The following is a 19,764-nucleotide window of genomic DNA, read 5'->3' as shown; positions in this document are numbered from 1 at the left end:
GAAAGTCACAACGAGCAGTTTCACCCTCCTCACCTTCACTGGAGGGGTGGCCCCTGTTCCAGAGTGCCTGCGAATCTGGCAGCCATTCTGGCTGGGCCTCTGCGGCTTGTTGTTCAGCTGAGGTTTCTTCACCGTGCCTCCGTGGTCATTTCTCACGGAATCAACCTTCTCAGCAGTTGTTTTGCTTAAAAGCTAATTAAGAACACATGAAAGAGATGAGTGCTCTTATAAAAGCAAGTTATCACTTTGAAAAAGTCTCCTTCTGATTCCAGCTTCCTAACTTATCACAACCATTCTCAATTGTGTAGTTCTTCTAAATAACTTACCACAGAGCTGTTGGCATCTGGTAGGAACTGTCCAAATTCTGACAACAGATCTTCCTGATTTTTAAAAAGACGAGCCACCTGGGCATACACCTCCTGCTCAGTCAACGCTGGAGTGTAGTTTCCTCCAGCTTCCTTGGCATTTCGCTGCTCTTTCTGATAGGAAATTGCAAATGGGAAGAGATCTTATTAAAGGGGCACTGTTTTGAATGACTTGCTTTTGCACACTTTTCGAGATGTCTGGCTTTGTAGCAGTCAGGAGGAAAGTCTATGTTCTTAGCACCTGTTTTTGGCTTCAAGCTTTGAAGTTGACAAAGGAGTGGAAGATGGTGGCTGACAATTCCTTTTGAAAACCAGGGAAGTATATGTCAATGCTCAGGGGACCACTACCGACTGATAAAACACAAAATATTAGAGAAATTTCTCCTTCTATTGTACTTTAACTATATTACACAAATCATTCTTTCAACTTTCAGATAAATGGCACTGTTTCACAGAGGAGTGACTTTAAAAATCCTAACTGGCTGCTACAAGGGAATTAAAGTCAGGTAAATCGAACTGGCTTTACAAACACACATCACAATGTCTAACTGGTTAACTACCAGTAAGAATTAGTGGACACAACTGTGTCCACAATAACCAGTTCTTCTCAGACTAGTTGTTCCCAGAAGGCAACCTGGTTAAGACAGGCTGAAAAGGGCAACTGTCTTACCTGATACGTGTGCAAAATCTCCAGGAACGCTTTGTAGATGTCTGGTTGGCCCTGGAACCTGTTCTTGATCTTATTAACATAGTTGATGGCATGGTTAAACTCCACAGGCTGATTGTTCTGCAAGGGCGGGGCTGTTCCCAACGAGATTGTCACTGGTGTGTGAGGCTGGACAGGTGGAGAACGTGGGGACGCGTATGGTGGGAGTGGGGGAGTCTGCTGACTGGCTGGAGTATGTGCTTGTAGTTGGGAAGGCTAAAAAGAAAAAAGTCTTTATTCTCCTCAGGAATACAGATGGTTTAACACAGGAAAGAAAGTTCAAAGTAAAGAGAAACAAGGTGTCTGATTAACATATATACTTTATTCACTCTGGCTAGGCCATCTTAGCCCAGCTCAGATCACACTGAGCAGGGGTGGCAAGAGCAGAGGGTTCACACATTCTGATACAAATATTCAAGCCTTAAATTTTCTAAACACAATCTTAAAAGTGGGCGATGTCTCCAATTACAGGGAAGAATTTTCATATGCAATTTTTAAGCTTACTTGCTCAACAGGTGTGAACAGAATAGGAAAAAACCTTATTCTACATAGATCTTTAATGTCAAAAAAGACAATTCAATTGCTGCAGTTAACGCCACATAAAAAAAGTCTTCTAAACCAACTCTGCCCAACAGACTCTCTGAAGTGATGGAAATGTTCTTTATTTGCATTATTTTGCACAATAGCCACTAGTGAAGTCGCTCAGTCATGTCTGACTCTTTGTGACCCCATGGACTGTAGCCTACCAGGCTCCTCTGTCCATGGGATTTTCCAGGCAATAGTACTAGAGTGGATTGCCCTTTCCTTCTCCAGGGGATCTTCCCGACCCAGGGATTGAACCCGGGTCTCCTGCATTGTAGACAGACGGTTTACCATCTGAGCCACCAAGGAAGTCACCAATAGCCACTAGCCACATGAAACCAGTGAGCACTTGAAATGTAGCTGGTAAAACGGAAAAACTAAATTTATTTTAATTAATTTAAATTTAAATATAGCCATGTGTGACTAATGGCTACTGTATCAGTAGAGTTCTATACTAAAAACACCTCATCATCATCATCAAGATCTTCTGCTTAGCTTGATATGGTCTAATCTGGTAAACAGAGTAACTTTTGTAAAATGATGACCATGCAGAAAACAGTATAATCTGATCATAAGCTGACCATTTCTGCCTGTGTTATCAAAGTACTATTACACAAAGCTGTCATTTCTTGGGATGCTCACGGGTTCAAACAGCAGAAGTTGGGGGCAAGAGAGTCCATGTAGGTTGCTGATGTGTAGACTTAAATAGATATATAACTATGTGGTGTGTAAATGTGAGCCACTTTATAGGAATGTGACTCGCATCTTCTCTGATGAATTTTAACTTGTGTCATCTATCTAAGCCTTATATACGAAGGGAAAATGTCAAAGGAGGGTGCTTTCTAGGGATGCATTTCACATGGTGCAGAGTGTTCCAAGTGCTCACCTTGCTGACTTTGGCAGGTGGGGGCTGAGGAGCTGGCTGGGCAGGTGCTGGGGCTGACTGGGCTGAAGGCTGGGAAGGATGCTGGGGTGGTGGCTGAGGCTGGGGCTGGATGCCATGGGTTGGGATCTGATGAACCTGGCCAGGAGTTGTCACATTCACCATGTCATTGGTTTGCACCTCAATCTTGTAGCCAGGGGGCAAGAAGGTATTGAAGCCCATGATCAGGTCAGGGTGGCCTTTGAACAGCTGGGACACACGACTAATCACTCCTGGAGTGTCGATGCTGATTAAAAAAAAAAAAAAGAAAGAAACACAAATATTAAAGTGGCAAGCCTGACAAAGCACCCTGGCAAGACAAAATTCACATTCCACTAGGTTCTCTACACAGGAAAATAAAACTCAACCTGAATATTACAAAATTAACCACACCCAAAGACCTCTGAAATTCAAAGCCATTTATACTCATAACCAAAGAGGCATGGTCACAGTTTTAAACAGAACAGACATTCAAGCATGCTAATAGTCCCCTCAAGCAGATACTCAGGCAGTAAGTCTCCAACTCCAATTGCCATGCAAGATCCAACCCCTGATACACTGGCATAAATCATCATGTATCTATATACACTGTTCAGATGTATATAATCACTCTTTTATAATAGTGAACCATGCCAGAATATTAGGGTGTCTTAAGCTAATCCAAAAAGCAAGTAGCTTAATCATTACCAGTTTACTTCCCTGAGATTAAGTACTAAGAAAAATTTATCAATATGCAAAAAATAAAGGTGTTGGGCCTTCAATTTTTATACAATATATAAAACAAAAACATGACCCATGGAAATAAAAGCACAACTCCCTCCAAAGAGCCCTTTATCGTTCAGCAGATGAGAATAAGCTATATCCTCCTTCCAGAACCAACAAAACAAGCAAAATTCTCGAGTACAACCACATGTATCTTTTACCTCTGAGATTTGAACTCCTTCATGATGTCAAGGAAGTCATTGTAGACCTGAGGCTGACTACCAAACTGCAGCTTCACTTGGTCAAGGTAGGATAGTGCATCCTCCACCTGGGGCAGGGACAAATCCCAAGGTTATTAAGAGAAAAGCCAGCCAAGAATCACTTCCGAAAGACTGATTTATACCCTAAATAAAATCAGCATATTAAGTGAAATAGAAACATATAGTAAACATACATTAAAAACACTAAAAATTAATATGGGTACCAGTAATATAACTCAAGCTTAAAATAAAAATTAACTCATAAAATCTGTAACCCTGCTTTGAATAGTTTTGCATGGAATTATTAGTGAAGGATAATCACATCCATATGTCATTCACTTATTCATTCATTTATTCATTTCACAAATATTTACTAAGAAGCAACAACATGCTAGGCCAGGCCCAACGTGAGGTCCCAAGGAATTAATGTCAAATAAGCCACGGTATGCCCTGCTGTACAAAAGTTCATTCCACATCCAGCTGGGAGTCATAACACAGTGGGAAAGTGGGCAATCACCAAATGCCCAGAGAGCACATGGGAAGGGCACCCCTCCACACACAAGAAAATCAACCAACCAACCAACCTATGGGGACACACCGGAGGGCTTCCTTAAGAAATGGTGTCTAAACTGAGTCTTGTGGATGAGTACAAGTTAGCAAAAATGAAGACCCATGAAGAAAGTCAGAGGAAGCAGCATGGGCCAAACTGCAGACGGGACACCATCTGGTATATGTGGAAATGTGAAAACAGTTTAGTTTGGCCAGAGGATCTGTGGTGGAAAGAAGAAATGGTGGTAGGAATAGTGATAAGAGATAACACAGGAGACAATGCAAGATCTAGATCCTGAAAGGATCTTGTTAGAAAGCAATTCAGACTATTATCATCTGCACGTGTATCAATTTGGCTATAAGTGTTGAGAACAAGTTGGTGCAGGAAAAACAGATGATGAAGAGGCAGGAAAACCAGTCATGCTATAAGGTTGGCTCACGTGTGAACAGGAGTGGCATAAAGTATAGTACTGACCAAACAGAGAGAACTGGGCAGATTCAAAAACTTTCGGGAGACAGAAGCGACAGGGCTTGGGGGCTGACTGACTGTACATGGAAGATAAGGCAAAGAGGGCATTCACTAAATTATACACCATGTGGGCATTCACAAAGAGGAACAAGTCTGAAGGGCTACAAAGTTACAAGTGTGATCTAGGACAACTTGAGTTTTAGCTACTCAGGAGACATCTAAGGGAACTGCCCACTAGGTGTATCCTACATACTCTGGGATTATTTTTAATTCTATATAACATTAAGTTTAGGAAAGTTTCACAAGTAAACATCTGATTTGACAAGCACTACTTTGGTGACATATTGTGAAACAGAATCTTTATGATCAAATAAGCCATTAAAGAGTAGTAGCTCAGGAGTTGCCCCAACTTCCACTATAGCCATGGTTAATGAGAGCATTTGTGCTGCCAGAGCACAGTGTGTATACCTGGTCAATACCAACTCATTGGAGGTTGGTCTTTTGGTACTTTATAAATAACATGACAATTTTTGTTGAAATTCAATATTCAGAATTTTCCATACTGAAATGTTTCATTAGTGACCAAATTGATGGAACCTAAAATTCAGTAAGTTTGCAGAAGGGAAAGACTTTGGAAGATATTTAAGAACAGTATTTACAGTCACAACAGAAAAGTTATCAAAAATAAACATACAAAAAACAAGCACTCTATGGTATAATATAATAAATACACAGAGAGAAAAAATCCTGAAACCTGAAGAAGGAAAGTATATGTGATGTATGTGTGTCTGGAAGAAAAAGGTACAGGTCATAATGAACCACTGTTTAAAAATTAGTATAGTAAAACTCTTTTATAAAAGCATGTATACAGTTCTAGAAATCATTACTTAGAAGAACACAACTTGGAACAAATCATTTGAAAGCTACAGGTTGAAGGAGGCATGTGGGGAGGGTCTTAGATTCTGCTGATGCATCTTCCTGGCTCACTTCCACAGGCATTTATTAGTAAAGTCCTCAACCTCCTGAAGTTCACAGTCTTGTTGGGGAGACAAGCAAACAACTGTAAAGAGAACTTGCTAAATATGTGCCAAATATGTACGCTGCTGGCATTCAACAAATAACTAAATCACACCAAACGTGTCTCAAATTATTCAAATCTTGCTTGTCATCAATCTGCCAAAGACAAAGAAAGTATAGACAATGTTGATGTATGAAATAAGCTAAGAGTTCTCACTGAACACTTCCTTATTATAGAATATAAATGGTTTACTGAAGCTGGTTCAAATGCTTGTAAAACATTTTAGGACTGATCCAAAAATGGCAAGTGATGTGAGAATGTTAAATGAAATTACATGGAGGCGCAAGAAACCATTTTACCTCTCCTTGTTAGAAAGGACATTCAACAAGTTATCATGTCCAGGAATCACATTCAAGAGCTTGTAACTAAGAGAACAAACCTAACTCGACCTGTGACTCACTCTATAACCCCAACTCTAAAGCCCTTCTTGCTTCCTTGACAGCACCTATAAAACATACAAAGCCCACTCTATACACTTATAGCCAAGTGAGGAAGGAGAATAAAATAGGTGCTATGCTTTGACAGGGCTGACTGGAAAAAGGGTATAAAAATAAATATATATTTTTTGTTAGTTTAATAAGTAAGTTATAAGTGCTTTTGCAACATTAAGGTATCAGTTGCTGAACAGAGTATTAATATGGAAGTCAGTCACACCAAACCAACTTAAAAATTTTTTCAGGACTCAGTAACAATAATACATTTTGGGATACAGCCACCACTCTACAGATAGAGAGTAAAAATGTTTTAAGGAAAACTGATATAGCTTACAAATATTTTCCTAAAGACAGAGCCCAGAGTAAAGTTTCAGGCCCAAATAATTACTCTCTTTAGGACTATGTTTATGGATAGTCAACTCCTAATGACTTAAGCTAATATACAGGGTAAATTTCACAAAATCCCTCTATATAGCTTAGCTTTGGTGTGCTTTTATTTATGTAACATTTAATTTCTTTAGGCCAATGTTAAAGTTCTTGAGAACCCAAACAATGAGGGCAGGAGTCAGGGAGAACTAGATTAAGTACCAAAAAATGAGAGAGATGAAATATCTCCTTCACATAGATGTATCTTTTAAGGATACACTGTTCACTCCTACTTGCAAGCTACTTGATATAATTACAATCGTATGACCAAATAAAGATCTAACATCTTATCTCTTTATAGGTCTTCAGTTTTACACTTCTTGTACTTGATTTCAAATTTTATATAAAAACTAGGGGAAAAAAAAGAAATCTGGAAAACTTACTACCATAATCACACATTTGGAAAAGTAACACTCAACTAAACAGAGAGAGAAGGTTAGCTGGAAATGAAAGTTTCATTTCTCCATGGATGCCTCATGAATTTCAAAGTGTTGAAAACCTACAGCATACACCCAGTAGATCAGATGAAAACACTGACTTTTTATTCACAACGATAGCCTTTCCCAAACTTCATAAAGGTCTCCCCAAAGGAGCATGTGATTTACTAAGGATGGACTTGATGATGCTGGCCAATTCAGCTGGTCATAAAGAATAAGAAGATTAAACCATAATACTTGGGTCCATTTACCATATAGGACTGTAGTCAACCATATGTATGTTAATAAAACCTTATTCCATGCTAAGAACTGAAGAGTTCAAAAGCAGGCATCCAAAAAATGGACTTCATTTCAAATAGCTCCTCAATCCTGGAATGTCTGAACACCACACATTCATCCCAAAAACATCTCTTGAATTTATTCTCTGGATCAGGCTCAAGGTGCTAGGATAGGAAATCAAAAGAAGACTTCTTGTCATTGACCCCCCAGCCTACTGTAAACAGCTGTAACACCACTAGCAACAAGCTGAAGCCAATGCTGCCTGCTAAGAGAGAAATGGAAGGGGCGGAACACCACCTTGAGTCTCTGAAACTGCTGCTGTCCCTGCACTGGTGCAACTGGTGGAGCTGGGTGAGCGTGACTCTGGACCACCTGGCCTCCGTGGGGCTGCACGGCTGTGGGGTGATGATGGCTGCTGTGCACCGCTGCGATGGTGGGCCCATGACTGCTGGAGCTCTGCGGCACTGCTGAAACCTAGAACGGACAAAACGCTGATGAGAAGCTTCAAGGCTTGTGCATTCCTCTCCAAACGCCTCTAAAGAACACACACACACAAAAGATTACCAGAAACCCAAATTTCCCACAAAAGGGAATTGGTGAAATAAACTATAGCCCACCCATCTTAGAGCAGAATTCTACAGCTATTAAAAATTATATAGCTTGGTATATCTCAAACCATCTGTGGCAAAGGACCAGTTTTTCTTGTTTCTTAAGTTCTGATCCTTCATGGACTACTACTTTTATGAAATACGATAAAAATGAATTACTACATATGAGATAAAAATACATAAGCCCCTATTTTTTATTACAAGGTTCTACAGACATAAAATTACAATGTCCAATTGCTAAATAAGTTTCTAAACACTCCATTTCTGTACTTATCTCATTACAGACTAGTATGTAGTCCACATCAACCATCTGTGGACCACAGTTTGAATAGCACTGATAGAGAGGCATATATTTTAACACTTAAAAATGCTCACAATCCATAAACTGAATGTATTCATGTGTTGCATATGGATTTAAACTTTTAAATAATTTTTTAAAGCACATTACACAAAGCAGTATATATAATATACTAAGGATAAATTAGGAGTTTGGAATTAACATATACACATACTATATATAAATGAGATAACCAATAAAGACCTACTGTATTAGCACAGGGAACTATACCTGGGATCTGGTAATAAACTCTAATGGAAAAGAATCCTATACACACACACATGCACTGTGCTATACATCTGAAACTAACACAACACTGCAAATCAACTATACTAGAATAAAAAAATTAACATTCAGAAAAAAAACACAATAAAATTTTAAATCCTAGAGAACAAATATATAGTAAAATGTGAACATTTTGTGACTGTAAGGTTAGAGAATATTTTTATTTTGTTTATTCTGTATATTCTCATTTGTTCCTGGAGTGAAAGCTCCAAGTCTCTAGTCACTGGACTAGGACTCAGGGAATTCCCCCTTATTTATGACTTTTAAAATAAAAAATTTTTAAATTTTCCAACCTGTTCGTGAAACATGAAACATATTTCTTATCTATTCTCTCTTGTCCTCTTAAAAGTTTAGGGTTAAAATAGAAGGCCCCTTTCCTTCTATTTCTATTGCAAGAAGTGTTATATAAAATTTCCAAAGCTCTAAAAATTTTCCTATTTCAGAACTTTAATCACTACAGAAAACAACTAAGAACAATACACCTGATAGGCCACATCTCCAAGGTAAGGAGACTAAATAACATGACACTTTGAAACAATGTAAACTAAGCTAAGTACTACAACTTGAGAATGTTTTTTTCCCCAAGGCCCCACAGATTTACAAAGATTACCCTGGGCAGAGCAGAAGGTGGGAAATAGAGCAACTATTTACAAATCCATAGAAACAATAAACTTAGGAGTAAAAAGAAACTATTTGGATGATTCGAAAAGCTCTAATATTTTTAAGAAGAGTTTTATGTTTCTAAGCTTTTAATATTACAACATGCATATACTGAACAGGTTTTTCTAAGACTTAACTAGCATTTACAAATACTTGTGATGGCTGGTTTTATAAGAGCACATTACAGTTTCTGGTATAGGAATAAATGTGATTATCCCAGGTATAGGAGAAAGTCGTGAACTAGTTCAGACAAAAGTAATCACCCAAGGAAAACACATCACCTTTCTTTCCTACAAGTCCTAATGTAACGATGTGATCTGTAGCAGTCCTCTGACTGCCCCACCCCACCCCATAGGAAGGCACTATATTGCTGCAAGGTGGGCTCCAGTGGAGGAGTGACACCTAAGGAATTGCCATTTCCTACTTCATCCAGGTTTCCCTCTACCTTGACTGTTTTCTTATAATAAATTCCTAGATATGTAATTGCTAGGTAAAAAAATAACAACTTTGATACAAACTGCCAAATCGCTCTCAAGGAAGATTAAACCAATTTATATTACCAGTACCAGCCAAACCTTTTTATTTTTTCATTTTTATTTTTTCTGGCTGCACCACATGGCTTGCAGGGGCTCAGTTCCTTGACCAGGGACTGAACCCATGCCACAGCAGTGAAAACCCAGAATCCTAACCACCAGGCTACCAGGGAACTCCTGTGCCAGCCCAACCTGTGCGTCTCTAGACTAGTTACATAAGTTATGGTTCTGACTGAACTGGAATATTATATATGCAATGATTTTTTAAAAAATCACTTGGGATGTGCACTGGTGGTCCAGTGGCTAAGACTGCAAGCTCCCAATGTGGGGGGCCCGAGCTCAATCTCTGGTCAGAGAACTGGATCCCACATGCCACAACTAAGAGTTCACATGCCACAGCTAAAGATCCCGCATGCTGCAACTAAGACCTGGAGCAGACGAGTAAATAAATATATACATACATTTTTAATTACTTGGGTCTATACATATATTCAAGTGGAAAATTGTCTACTATGTATTAAGTGAAAAGAAATAACAGAACAGTGTAGACTGTATGGCCTAAATTATGTAAAGAGGGAAGTACAGCTAAATAATTAGAAAAGTAAATAAACATGCCTGCATATGCAGAGAAAACTCTGAATACCCGAGAAATGCACCCAGTGGGGTTAAGTCTGAGGGCTCAGAGGAAGAAGTCACATCTTTTTATTTAAAATGGTGACATTTACTTTCAAAATTAAAAAGGGCAAACACAAATTTATATTTTTACAAAAAAGAGTGAACAGACAAGAGATGAATGATCAGTGTTGATCAGGATATGCAATGACAGGAATATACAATGCTGGAGTAAATAAACTGGGACAGCTCTGAAAAACAATTTGACGTTACCTGCTAAAGGTGAAAATGTATGCACCCTATGGCCCAGCAAACCCTCTCCTAGATACTCAAACTTCCTACTGTGTCCTCAGACCTGCAGTTCAGTTGTTGCTCAGTCATGTCCTACTCTTTGCGACCCCATGAACCGCAGCACGCCAGGCCTCCCTGTCCATCACCAACTGCCAGAATCTACCCAAACCCATGTCCATCAAGTCGGTGATGCCATCCAACCACCTCATCCTCTGTCGTCCCCTTCTCCTCCTGCCCTCAATCTTTCCCAGCATCAGGGTCTTATTTCAAATGAGTCAGCTCTTCGCATCAAGTGGCCAAAGTACTGGAGTTTCAGCTTCAATATCAGTCCTTCCAATGAATACCCAGGACTGATCTCCTTTAGAATGGACTGGTTGGATCTCCTTGCAGTCCAAGGGACTCTCAAGAGTATTCTCCAACACCACAGTTCAAAAGCATCAATTCTTCGGCACTCAGCTTTCTTCACAGTCCAACTCTCACATCCATACATGACCACAGGAAAAACCATAGCCTTGACTAGACGGACCTTAGTCGGCAAAGTAATGTCTCTGCTTTTGAATATACTATCTAGGTTGGTCATAACTTTCCTTCCAAGGAGTAAGCGTCTTTTAATTTCATGGCTGCCAATCACGATCTGCAGTGATTTTGGAGCCCAGAAAAATAAAGTCTGACACTGTTTCCACTGTTCCCCATCTATTTGCCATGAAGTGATGGGACCAGATGCCATGATCTTCGTTTTCTGAATGTTGAGCTTTAAGCCAACTTTTTCACTCTCCTCTTTCACTTTCATCAAGAGGCTTTTTAGTTCCTCTTCACTTTCTGCCATAAGGGTGGTGTCATCTGCATATCTGAGGTTATTGATATTTCTCCCAGCAATCTTGATTCCAGCTTGTACTTTATCCAGCCCGGCATTTCTCATGATGTACTCTGCATATAGGTTAAATAAGCAGACCTGCAGAATGGTCTGCAAAAATAAGCAGCTTGCACCAGAATGCAAACCACCTCCTTCACTAATAAACACGCTGTTTAATTCCACTGCCTTTTTTTTGTATTTCCACAGCAAGACCTTCTTGATAAAATATGTAGTGCACCAAGTCTGCAAGCTCATCTCGCCGGGACTGCCACTGCGAGCACCACTGCACTAGGAAAACCTGCGGACACTCACTGAAGCCCCTGTCTAACAGGAAAAGTCTGGAAACAGCTTGATACTCTACCAACAGAAGAATGGATAAATTAATTGAATATATTCACGTAATTCATAACCAAGTGAAAATTCTACTTAATTGGTCACATACATGAAAATGCATGTCTTAGGAACCACACTGAATGGGTTTAAAAAAATGAATCAAAGAAGAAAATATACATTTTTACTTCAGATTCAAGTTCAAAAATACAACTAAACAACTTTATTGTCGCAAAAGCGACCAGGGAAAGACAGGATGAACTTCAAAGGTTACAACAACACTCTTTTAAAAAAATGTGTGTGGTAAATACACAAGTGTACACTGTTTACATTATTTTTTATACCTTCCATATAGCCCATAAACAGATTTTTAATACCTGAGTGTTTAACAAAAACTTTGTAACTGGATGCTTTACCAGTGTTCCTCCTTTACCCTAGTCCCTTGCTGGGCTCCAGCTTACCTGATAACTGGGTGTCACAGAGTACTGAATCCCTGTGGCTGACTGCATGGTCTCAGACACCGCTTCATACACAGGAGGGGCAGGGGCAAGCACCCGGTGCTGGTGAGGAAAAGCCTCCGCGCTACCAGGAATCCGACGCTGCTGGGCCGCATACACCGGTGACTCCTGGTCATCCAAACGTCGCTTCATTCTGCGTTCATGCTCAGGGATGCACTACAAAACCTGCAGAAACCAAAAGCAACCACATGCAAACCAATTCACACTCCAATATAACGTGTACGACCAGTTACCCGAAAGTTCAACTCCTGGAGACAATGACTATCTCCTGCATCTAGAGATGATCACTGGGTAGTTTAAGTGCATGGGGGACCACACACTCCCAATCCCAGTGGACAGATTATCATAGCTGAGAGACAAAAATGTAAATAATAACCCAGTTTGAATTACCTTGATACTGCAGAGCAGAAAAATAGCCTCCAATTTAGAAACACACAAATATACCTTTCTTTATTCTCTGGTTTTCTCAAGTGCCATCATCCCTAATATTAATTATATTATTCACTGGCTATAAAAACATTCAAGTGTTTCTTCCTAACTCCTCTCAAAAGCTAGCATTATAACTGTGGTCTAATTTTTAAAGTATGAAATGTTTCAACAATTAAATGGTATCACAGAATACTAGGCCAGTAGTAAAGAGGACAATGGTTGTAAACTTGCCAATTTAAGAAACTATATACATCCCAATAAGCTCCTCCTTCCATGTAAATTTATTTCTTCAAAAATAAAGTAAGGTTGAAACTGACCATTAGTAAGGTTTCTCCTTATATTCTCAAGTTCTAAAGTGATTCCAGAACCCCCCAGTTTAATAATCCCCCTGTACGGGAATAGTTCCTTTCCCGCAGCACACAAAGTCTAGTCTCTGGCCAGGAATCCAGATGGGTCTTTTCGGAGCTTTTCCAACATCAGTATCATTAATACAAGCATATCAATAAGAAAGAGAGCTCTAGTCAGCCAAGGACAAAATGGGCCAAGCCCTACCACTTTTCTGGTCACAAAACACAGCCTAAGAAAGACACGGCTGCTGTGGTGAGAAGATTAAAAATACAGTAATAGACTTCACAAGCCACTCCCTTTCCATCTAAAGCAAGATTCTTTTTAAAATTGGGGGGGAGTGGGTTACCTAGTTTCTAAACACATCCGAATCTCTTTTCCTCATTTCCCGGGAGCGTGCAGGCCCCGAGGGGAAGCAATCCTCACAAGGACTCCTTGAGGCTGCTTCACCTCTTCTCCAGCCTCACCATCATCTTCAGCATGCCTGTAACTCGGGTGCTCAGCCCTGAAAGAGCGTCTTGGGTTGTTCTCACACTCTCACAAACCTAAGTTAGACTCTGACACAGGAGCACAACTGTTTCATCTGCAAGCCAGCCATTTTCAATATTATCTTTCTGTAAATCTCAAGCCATAATTAATCTTTCTGCTGATTATACTGTATTTTTTGCTGTGAGGGATATGAGATCTTAGTCCCCCTACCAGGGATTGAACAGAAGCACCCTGCATAGGAAGTGTGGAGTCTTAACCACTGAATCGCCAGGAAGTTCCTATTCTCCATAAATTTAGATCGAAGGACTGTCGCCCAAATTTATATAATATGTTGAATTCAGTTAACTGGAGTTGAAAACATACTGCTGATGGCTGCCGAGGGGAAATAATTTAAAATGTCTTAACTGATTATGTCTTCCCAGGCTTTTCTAGTATGAAGTAGCATATTTAGCACAGTATTTCAAAATTTTTCAGACATATTAAGAAGTTAGAAATATAGATTTACACATGCTATTTGATACTTAAGAACTACCAGTCAACTGACTAGGAACACTCAATCTCAACCTTTTGGGGAGTAAGTCTAATAAATGGACAGAGTGAAAAGTCTTAAAGACTTTTTGGCTGTTACTTCTATGTAAACCCATGATCTAGATCACAGTTTGATCTTGGGTTCTACTAGCGTGGAACCTAGATGCTTAAATACACCTGAGATTAATCCCTGGAACCAAAAGCCAGTCAATACTTCATAAATGGAAAACCAAATTTAGATCAGAAGGTCACGACACAGACTATGGAAAAAAGACTAGAGTACCTGTCAAGACCTGGATTCTAGTCTGAACTGACTTGAAGCCATGTAACTTTGGTTCTGTTTTCTTATTTGCAAAAGCATGTAATTAGACTATTCTGTGCGTGCACGCTAGTCGTGTCCAACTCTTTGCCATCCCATGGACTGCAGCCCGCCTAGCTCCCTTCTGTCCATGGAATTCTCCAGGCAAGAATACTGGAGGGGGTTGCCATTTCCTTCTTCAGAGGCCCTTTCTGACTCAGAAATGGAACCTGAGTCACCTGCATTGGCAGGCAGCTTCTTTACCACTGCTCCACCTGGGAAGCTATTCCCAAATGCTGGTCTACCGACAAGTCTATGGGAAGATGAAAAAGAAGGGGAGGAGGCTGCAGTGAATTTTCCAAAGGTTAAGTATTAGAGAACTATACTTTATTCTGAGATCATATCCTATCTTTTAGCTATTAAAATATCATTTCCTTTATAAAGTGACTGTGATTCTATAAAGTAGTTAACTTAATTTGCCTCTAGAGTTTGCCTTCCAGACCATCTCTATGATACTGTAAGAGGCTGCCCAAGGTCTGTACTTTCTGTGAACTGCCCTCCACTTCTTTAAGAATTACCACTCTTAATTCTATTCCCTAAATGATTCTCAAATCAATTGCTTCTCCGCTAGTCATACAGGCAACCCCTCATTTTTGGACCTTATCATGCTTTGTTACCAACACCTTCCAGCCTCTCTCCCATACAATCTACACTGCTTTTAAAATGGTTGGCTTCAACTGCAAATCCAATCCAGTTGTACATCCATCAATCCAGGATTTTCCTGGTGGTCCAGTAGTTAGGACTCGGCACGCTAACTGCTGAGGGGCCTGGGTTCAATCCCTGGTTGGGGAACTAAAATCCCACAGGTCACACAGTGCAGCAAAAATAAATAAATAAATAAATAAAATCCAAATTTCTTAAGTCAGCCTTCGAAATTCTTTCTCACTGATTGTGGGGACAATTTAACTCACCAATTATATCCATTCAATCCCACCCTATCATCCAGGTTGTCAAAATGTCTTTCCACTCCCCTAAAGAAGCCCGAAATCTGTAAGTTTCTTCAAGATAGAGTCCTTTCCAACTTTGTCTGCATTTCTCACCTTCCAGACACTCATCACAGATGCTCAAATACTGCATATGCAGAAGGGAAAGGTAACAATTAACATAACAGCAGCATATATTGAGTGTCAAGCACTATCCTATACAATTTACTAGTAATAATTTAATCCATTCAATAACCCTGTAAGCAAGATGCTACTATTCTCCATTTTATAAATAAGGAAACTGAAACGCAAAGATTAAGTAAATTGCCCAATGTTGCACAGCTATGAATCCACGAAACCTGCCTCCAGAGCCTGGGTTCTTAACCATCTCACTATCCTACCTCACACAGAAGAGGAGAAGACAACAGGAAGAAGAGTTCCTTTACTGATTTAACACACACACACGTTGAGCAACTTCTGCTTTCTTTAACTTCTCACACACTTGCCTCATTCACCCTTTCTTCAGCCTTACCCAACAGCAGGAATGCTCTGGCAGCACTCATTCATTCATTTAGCAAATATTTAGATATGAAGGTGGCAGATGATTTCAACCTATGCCCTAGAAAAGTCTGAAAGCTAGTTGGAGGGACTTTCCCGATGGTCCAACGGTTAATTAAGACTCCATGCTGCCAATGTGGGTGGGTGGTGGGGGTGGGTTCAATCCCTGGTCACGGAATTAAGATCCCAGCTGCCGTGAGAGGCGACAGAAAGCTTAAAAACAAAACGCTAGCTGGAAAGACCATATACAGCCTCACTAGTAATATAAAGCAAAATGATTACTCAAAGGAATTAGCAAAGATTAAAAAGAGAATGATGATATTCAGTGTAGGTGAGAGTACGGGGAGACACTACTGGTGGTAGCTGGTAAAGACTATTTGGTTGGCAACTTTCAGGCTTTTATCAAATTTTTAAATCAAATTGAAAATGTGCATACCCTTTAACCACCTAACAATTCCACTTCTAGGTCTCTATCCTATACATCTGCCAAGTATATTTACTGCAGCAAAGTATGAAAATTTTAAATGTCTATCAATAGCCAAGTAAACTGGATCCATCCATATTTAGAAAACTATGTAGTAATTAGAAGGATTAGGGTTCATCTACAGGGAAAGGCAGAATAGTGAAAAAAATGAGCTACAGAATATATACAGTGTGCTCTCAACACAGACGCAATGTACTCTTTTAAGATTTCTGCATTTCATTGTGTGTAAATTCTAGAAACAAGTACTGAACTCTAGATAAGGAGATGCATGCTCAAGCACTTAGATAAAAGTATAGAGAATTCCCTGGAGGTTGTGATTAGGACTCTGCACTTTCACTGCGGAGGGCCCCCCAAAAGAGTGTACCAATGTCTGAAATGTACTTAGACTATCACCATGAAATTAGTTTGGATTAATGGATGATGGAATGGAAAGATAGATATATAATAAAACAAGTACTGTAAAAACGGAAATAGTGAAATCCAGGTAGTATGTGTATGTGGGTGTCAAATATAAAATTTTATCAAATCATGGGAGGAAAAGCTAATAATACAAACTAGTTCACAAGTGATACAAACAAACACTATCAACTGGGAAGGGAGTAGAAATGTGTACACTGAGAAAGATCCTATATGGAGAAGGCAATACTTAGTTTTGAAAATTAGGGATGAATTATGGTATGGGAGTATACAGGATGAATTAAAATGTTATAGTAACTTGGACTTATAGGCAGTAAATAGCTTTATAAAATTTTTGTCAATTTATCCATCCTACAAATAGTCCCTGAGTGCCAAGCCCTGTGCTTAGGGTGGGCGCCCCAGCACTGAAAAGGATGTTCCCTGCTCCACAGCAGCCAAGTCCTGGGTATCTGATCGCTACCAGCTCCTCACAACACTCCTGTCGACTGAGCACACTCAAAAGCCTTCTATCTGGAGGGAAACTGATAATCAGAGAAATTAAGCGACTTATTCCAGGTCACAAAGCTGGCTAAAGGAACAAAAGGGTAGATACTCTGTCTCCTTGGAATATATGATATATCTGGAGTAGAAATACTGGACAGACCAGAGGATCCTCCTTAGAGAGAGGTATAGTATAATTCGAAACCATCAAGTATTTGAATGCCAGACGATGGAGCCGAAAGAGTTAGAAAACTACTTTCAAGCCCCAATTCAGTTGACATGATTTTCATCTGCGACTATGGTCTCCAACTGTTTCCAATTTGGAGGTTACCCTGTTATCAAAACGCTAATCTAAGAAGGCAGAATTAAAAAAGAAAAAAAAAAAAAAGCACTCTGAGGGATAGAAACTAGTAAAGAAAGCCTAATGTGAACAAACAATAGCACAGGACACTACGAAGTCATCAGGTCATTCGTTATAATAAAAAGTGGCAACAGCTCCAAATCATCAGGCAAAGTAATCATAATTCCCAAATAAAACAAGTAGAGCAGGATAATTCTGACATTGCAGGGGAGTCTTCTGGAGTAGGACAGAACAACTGAGGAGCGAACGAGACACATTTCAGACAGGAGGGCAGGGTAAAAGCTGACCCATTCAAAACAAGAAAAATAAAAGCCAATTTTCTAGTTTTATAAACTAAATATCTTTAACCACAACAAAGTGTTGGCCTCCGAGAAATCGAGAAATTTCTCCATAATTACTAAAATCCAAATGGAAAAATCCAACTATAAAGAATCTTTTAATTTAGATTAAATTTCACACATTGGCTTAAATGGAAACAACAGAATTTTTTCAGTCAAGATAAGTTCAAAGTAATAGTGTGCATGGAACATACCACCTTATAATGGAGGATTTTAACACACAACTTTCTTTTTGAAATGCACTTAACTTATGGCTGACCCTTTAGTGCCTCTTGCTTTTGTGTTGGTATTATCTTGAATTAGGCACACTTTAAAGGTCTTTTATTTATACAGTAAAAGAAAAATCTAAAGTTACTCTCTCTTACTACATCACGTGAAATCACATAAAATGTGTCCTGGTCAGTTTTATTTCAATGAATACTCTTGAAAAAATGGAAAGCTTCTCTTCAAAAGTAAAGAAATTTTTGCCAAAGCACAAGTGTCTATAATTACTTCAACCCAGTAAAACTCCTGTCACAGTCTACTTCAAAATATGTCCAAAAATCCACTTCTAGATTTAAATCTGTTAGAAAGTGAAAAAAATGTTTCCAGAATGAAAAAGTCAATCCATTTAGATTTCCCACATTACTCAGAATAATTGCTCAACAAAATTAACAACCCATTTTCCTCAAAATACAGCAAGATATGATACCCAAGCCTCCCCTGAAAAGTAGTTTCACATTTTCCCAAAGAGGCAGTCCCCCAATCTGGGGAGCTTTTGCCCCCCTCCAGGGTTCATCTGGCAGTGTTAGAAGACACTTTTTGTTGTCACGATTCCAGAAGAGAGGTGCTACTGGCATCTCATGAATGCAGACCAGGGATGTCACCACACACACTGCAGTGTACAGGACAGTTCCCCACGAGAGAGAATGATTCAGTCCAAAATATTAACACAGCCAAGGCTGAGAAACCGGGATTAATATAATGACAGTCCCATTTGATACATACCTTTTGTGAGCTCTGGTGAAGTTATGTCATACTACAGTGTGACAACAAGTTTTAAAAAGGTGATTCAGGACAATCACCTTGTATGTGCAGATGGTAACACTGCTTTCTTTACAACATGTGATTCACCTTTAACCCCAGTATGCCAGAAAAACTTATCATTAAACATCTGAGCTAGAAACACCTTTATTAGAAATTTTAGCGAGAATTTAAGCTGCAAATCCAAATTTTAGTCCACATCTCCCTGATTTTGAAGATATATATATATAACCAAAATAAGCAATATCCTTTAAAATGCAACTGACTATAGTCATCAGCTGTCATGCACAGACTTATCTCAAGTAAAGTTCTAGCTTATTATTACTTTGGGGTTTTTATTGGTTTTTGCCCTTACATCATCAAACACAACTTTGGGAATCTGTCCATTTACAAAGTGTGTCAAGTAAGTTTTGGTAGAAGAATACCACTGTACATCCTTTTAGCAAATCGGAATGGTTTACACTCTTGTTGAAAATACTGCATTCCTAAGTCCTTCTAGTTGAATGATTCCTGGATGAGGACATCATAGTCCAGCCTGCACCCTATCCTCAGAAATATATTGTCCACACATAAATTCTTCAGTTTGAGAAAATTCATCTAGGATCTTATCATCTAAAGCCTCAAAGTCATCAGCTTGGCTTATGCAATCAATTTTACCATCCCCATCATAGCCAAGAGTGTTGCTACCTGCTGCATTGTTATTGTTTACTCACTAAGTCACGTTTAACTCTTTTTCGACCCCATGGACTATGGCCCACCAGGCTCCTCTGTCCATGGAACTTTCCAGGCAAGAAT

General features: G+C 39.3%; 1 protein-coding gene across 4 annotated transcripts in view; it reads right to left on the bottom strand.

The window, feature by feature from the left end:
• The window catches only part of SIN3A (SIN3 transcription regulator family member A), a 65,987-nt gene that overhangs the window by 32,164 nt on the left and 14,059 nt on the right, over positions 1-19,764 (bottom strand). For all 4 annotated transcript variants that reach the window (XM_060401414.1, XM_012098665.5, XM_015101977.4 and 1 more), the window contains exons 2-8: positions 12,180-12,401; positions 7,507-7,683; positions 3,499-3,605; positions 2,540-2,822; positions 1,036-1,287; positions 327-479; positions 34-192 (exon numbers count right to left, since the gene is read on the bottom strand). In XM_060401414.1, coding sequence (XP_060257397.1) covers positions 34-192; positions 327-479; positions 1,036-1,287; positions 2,540-2,822; positions 3,499-3,605; positions 7,507-7,683; positions 12,180-12,368 — 1,320 coding nt within the window. In that variant the 5' untranslated portion in view covers positions 12,369-12,401. The remainder of the gene's footprint in view (positions 1-33; positions 193-326; positions 480-1,035; positions 1,288-2,539; positions 2,823-3,498; positions 3,606-7,506; positions 7,684-12,179; positions 12,402-19,764) is intronic.

Source organism: Ovis aries, chromosome 18 (assembly GCF_016772045.2).
Source record: "Ovis aries strain OAR_USU_Benz2616 breed Rambouillet chromosome 18, ARS-UI_Ramb_v3.0, whole genome shotgun sequence".
In the NCBI taxonomy this organism is placed as follows: Eukaryota; Metazoa; Chordata; class Mammalia; order Artiodactyla; family Bovidae; genus Ovis; species Ovis aries.
This window is presented reverse-complemented; position numbering and strand designations above follow the sequence as displayed.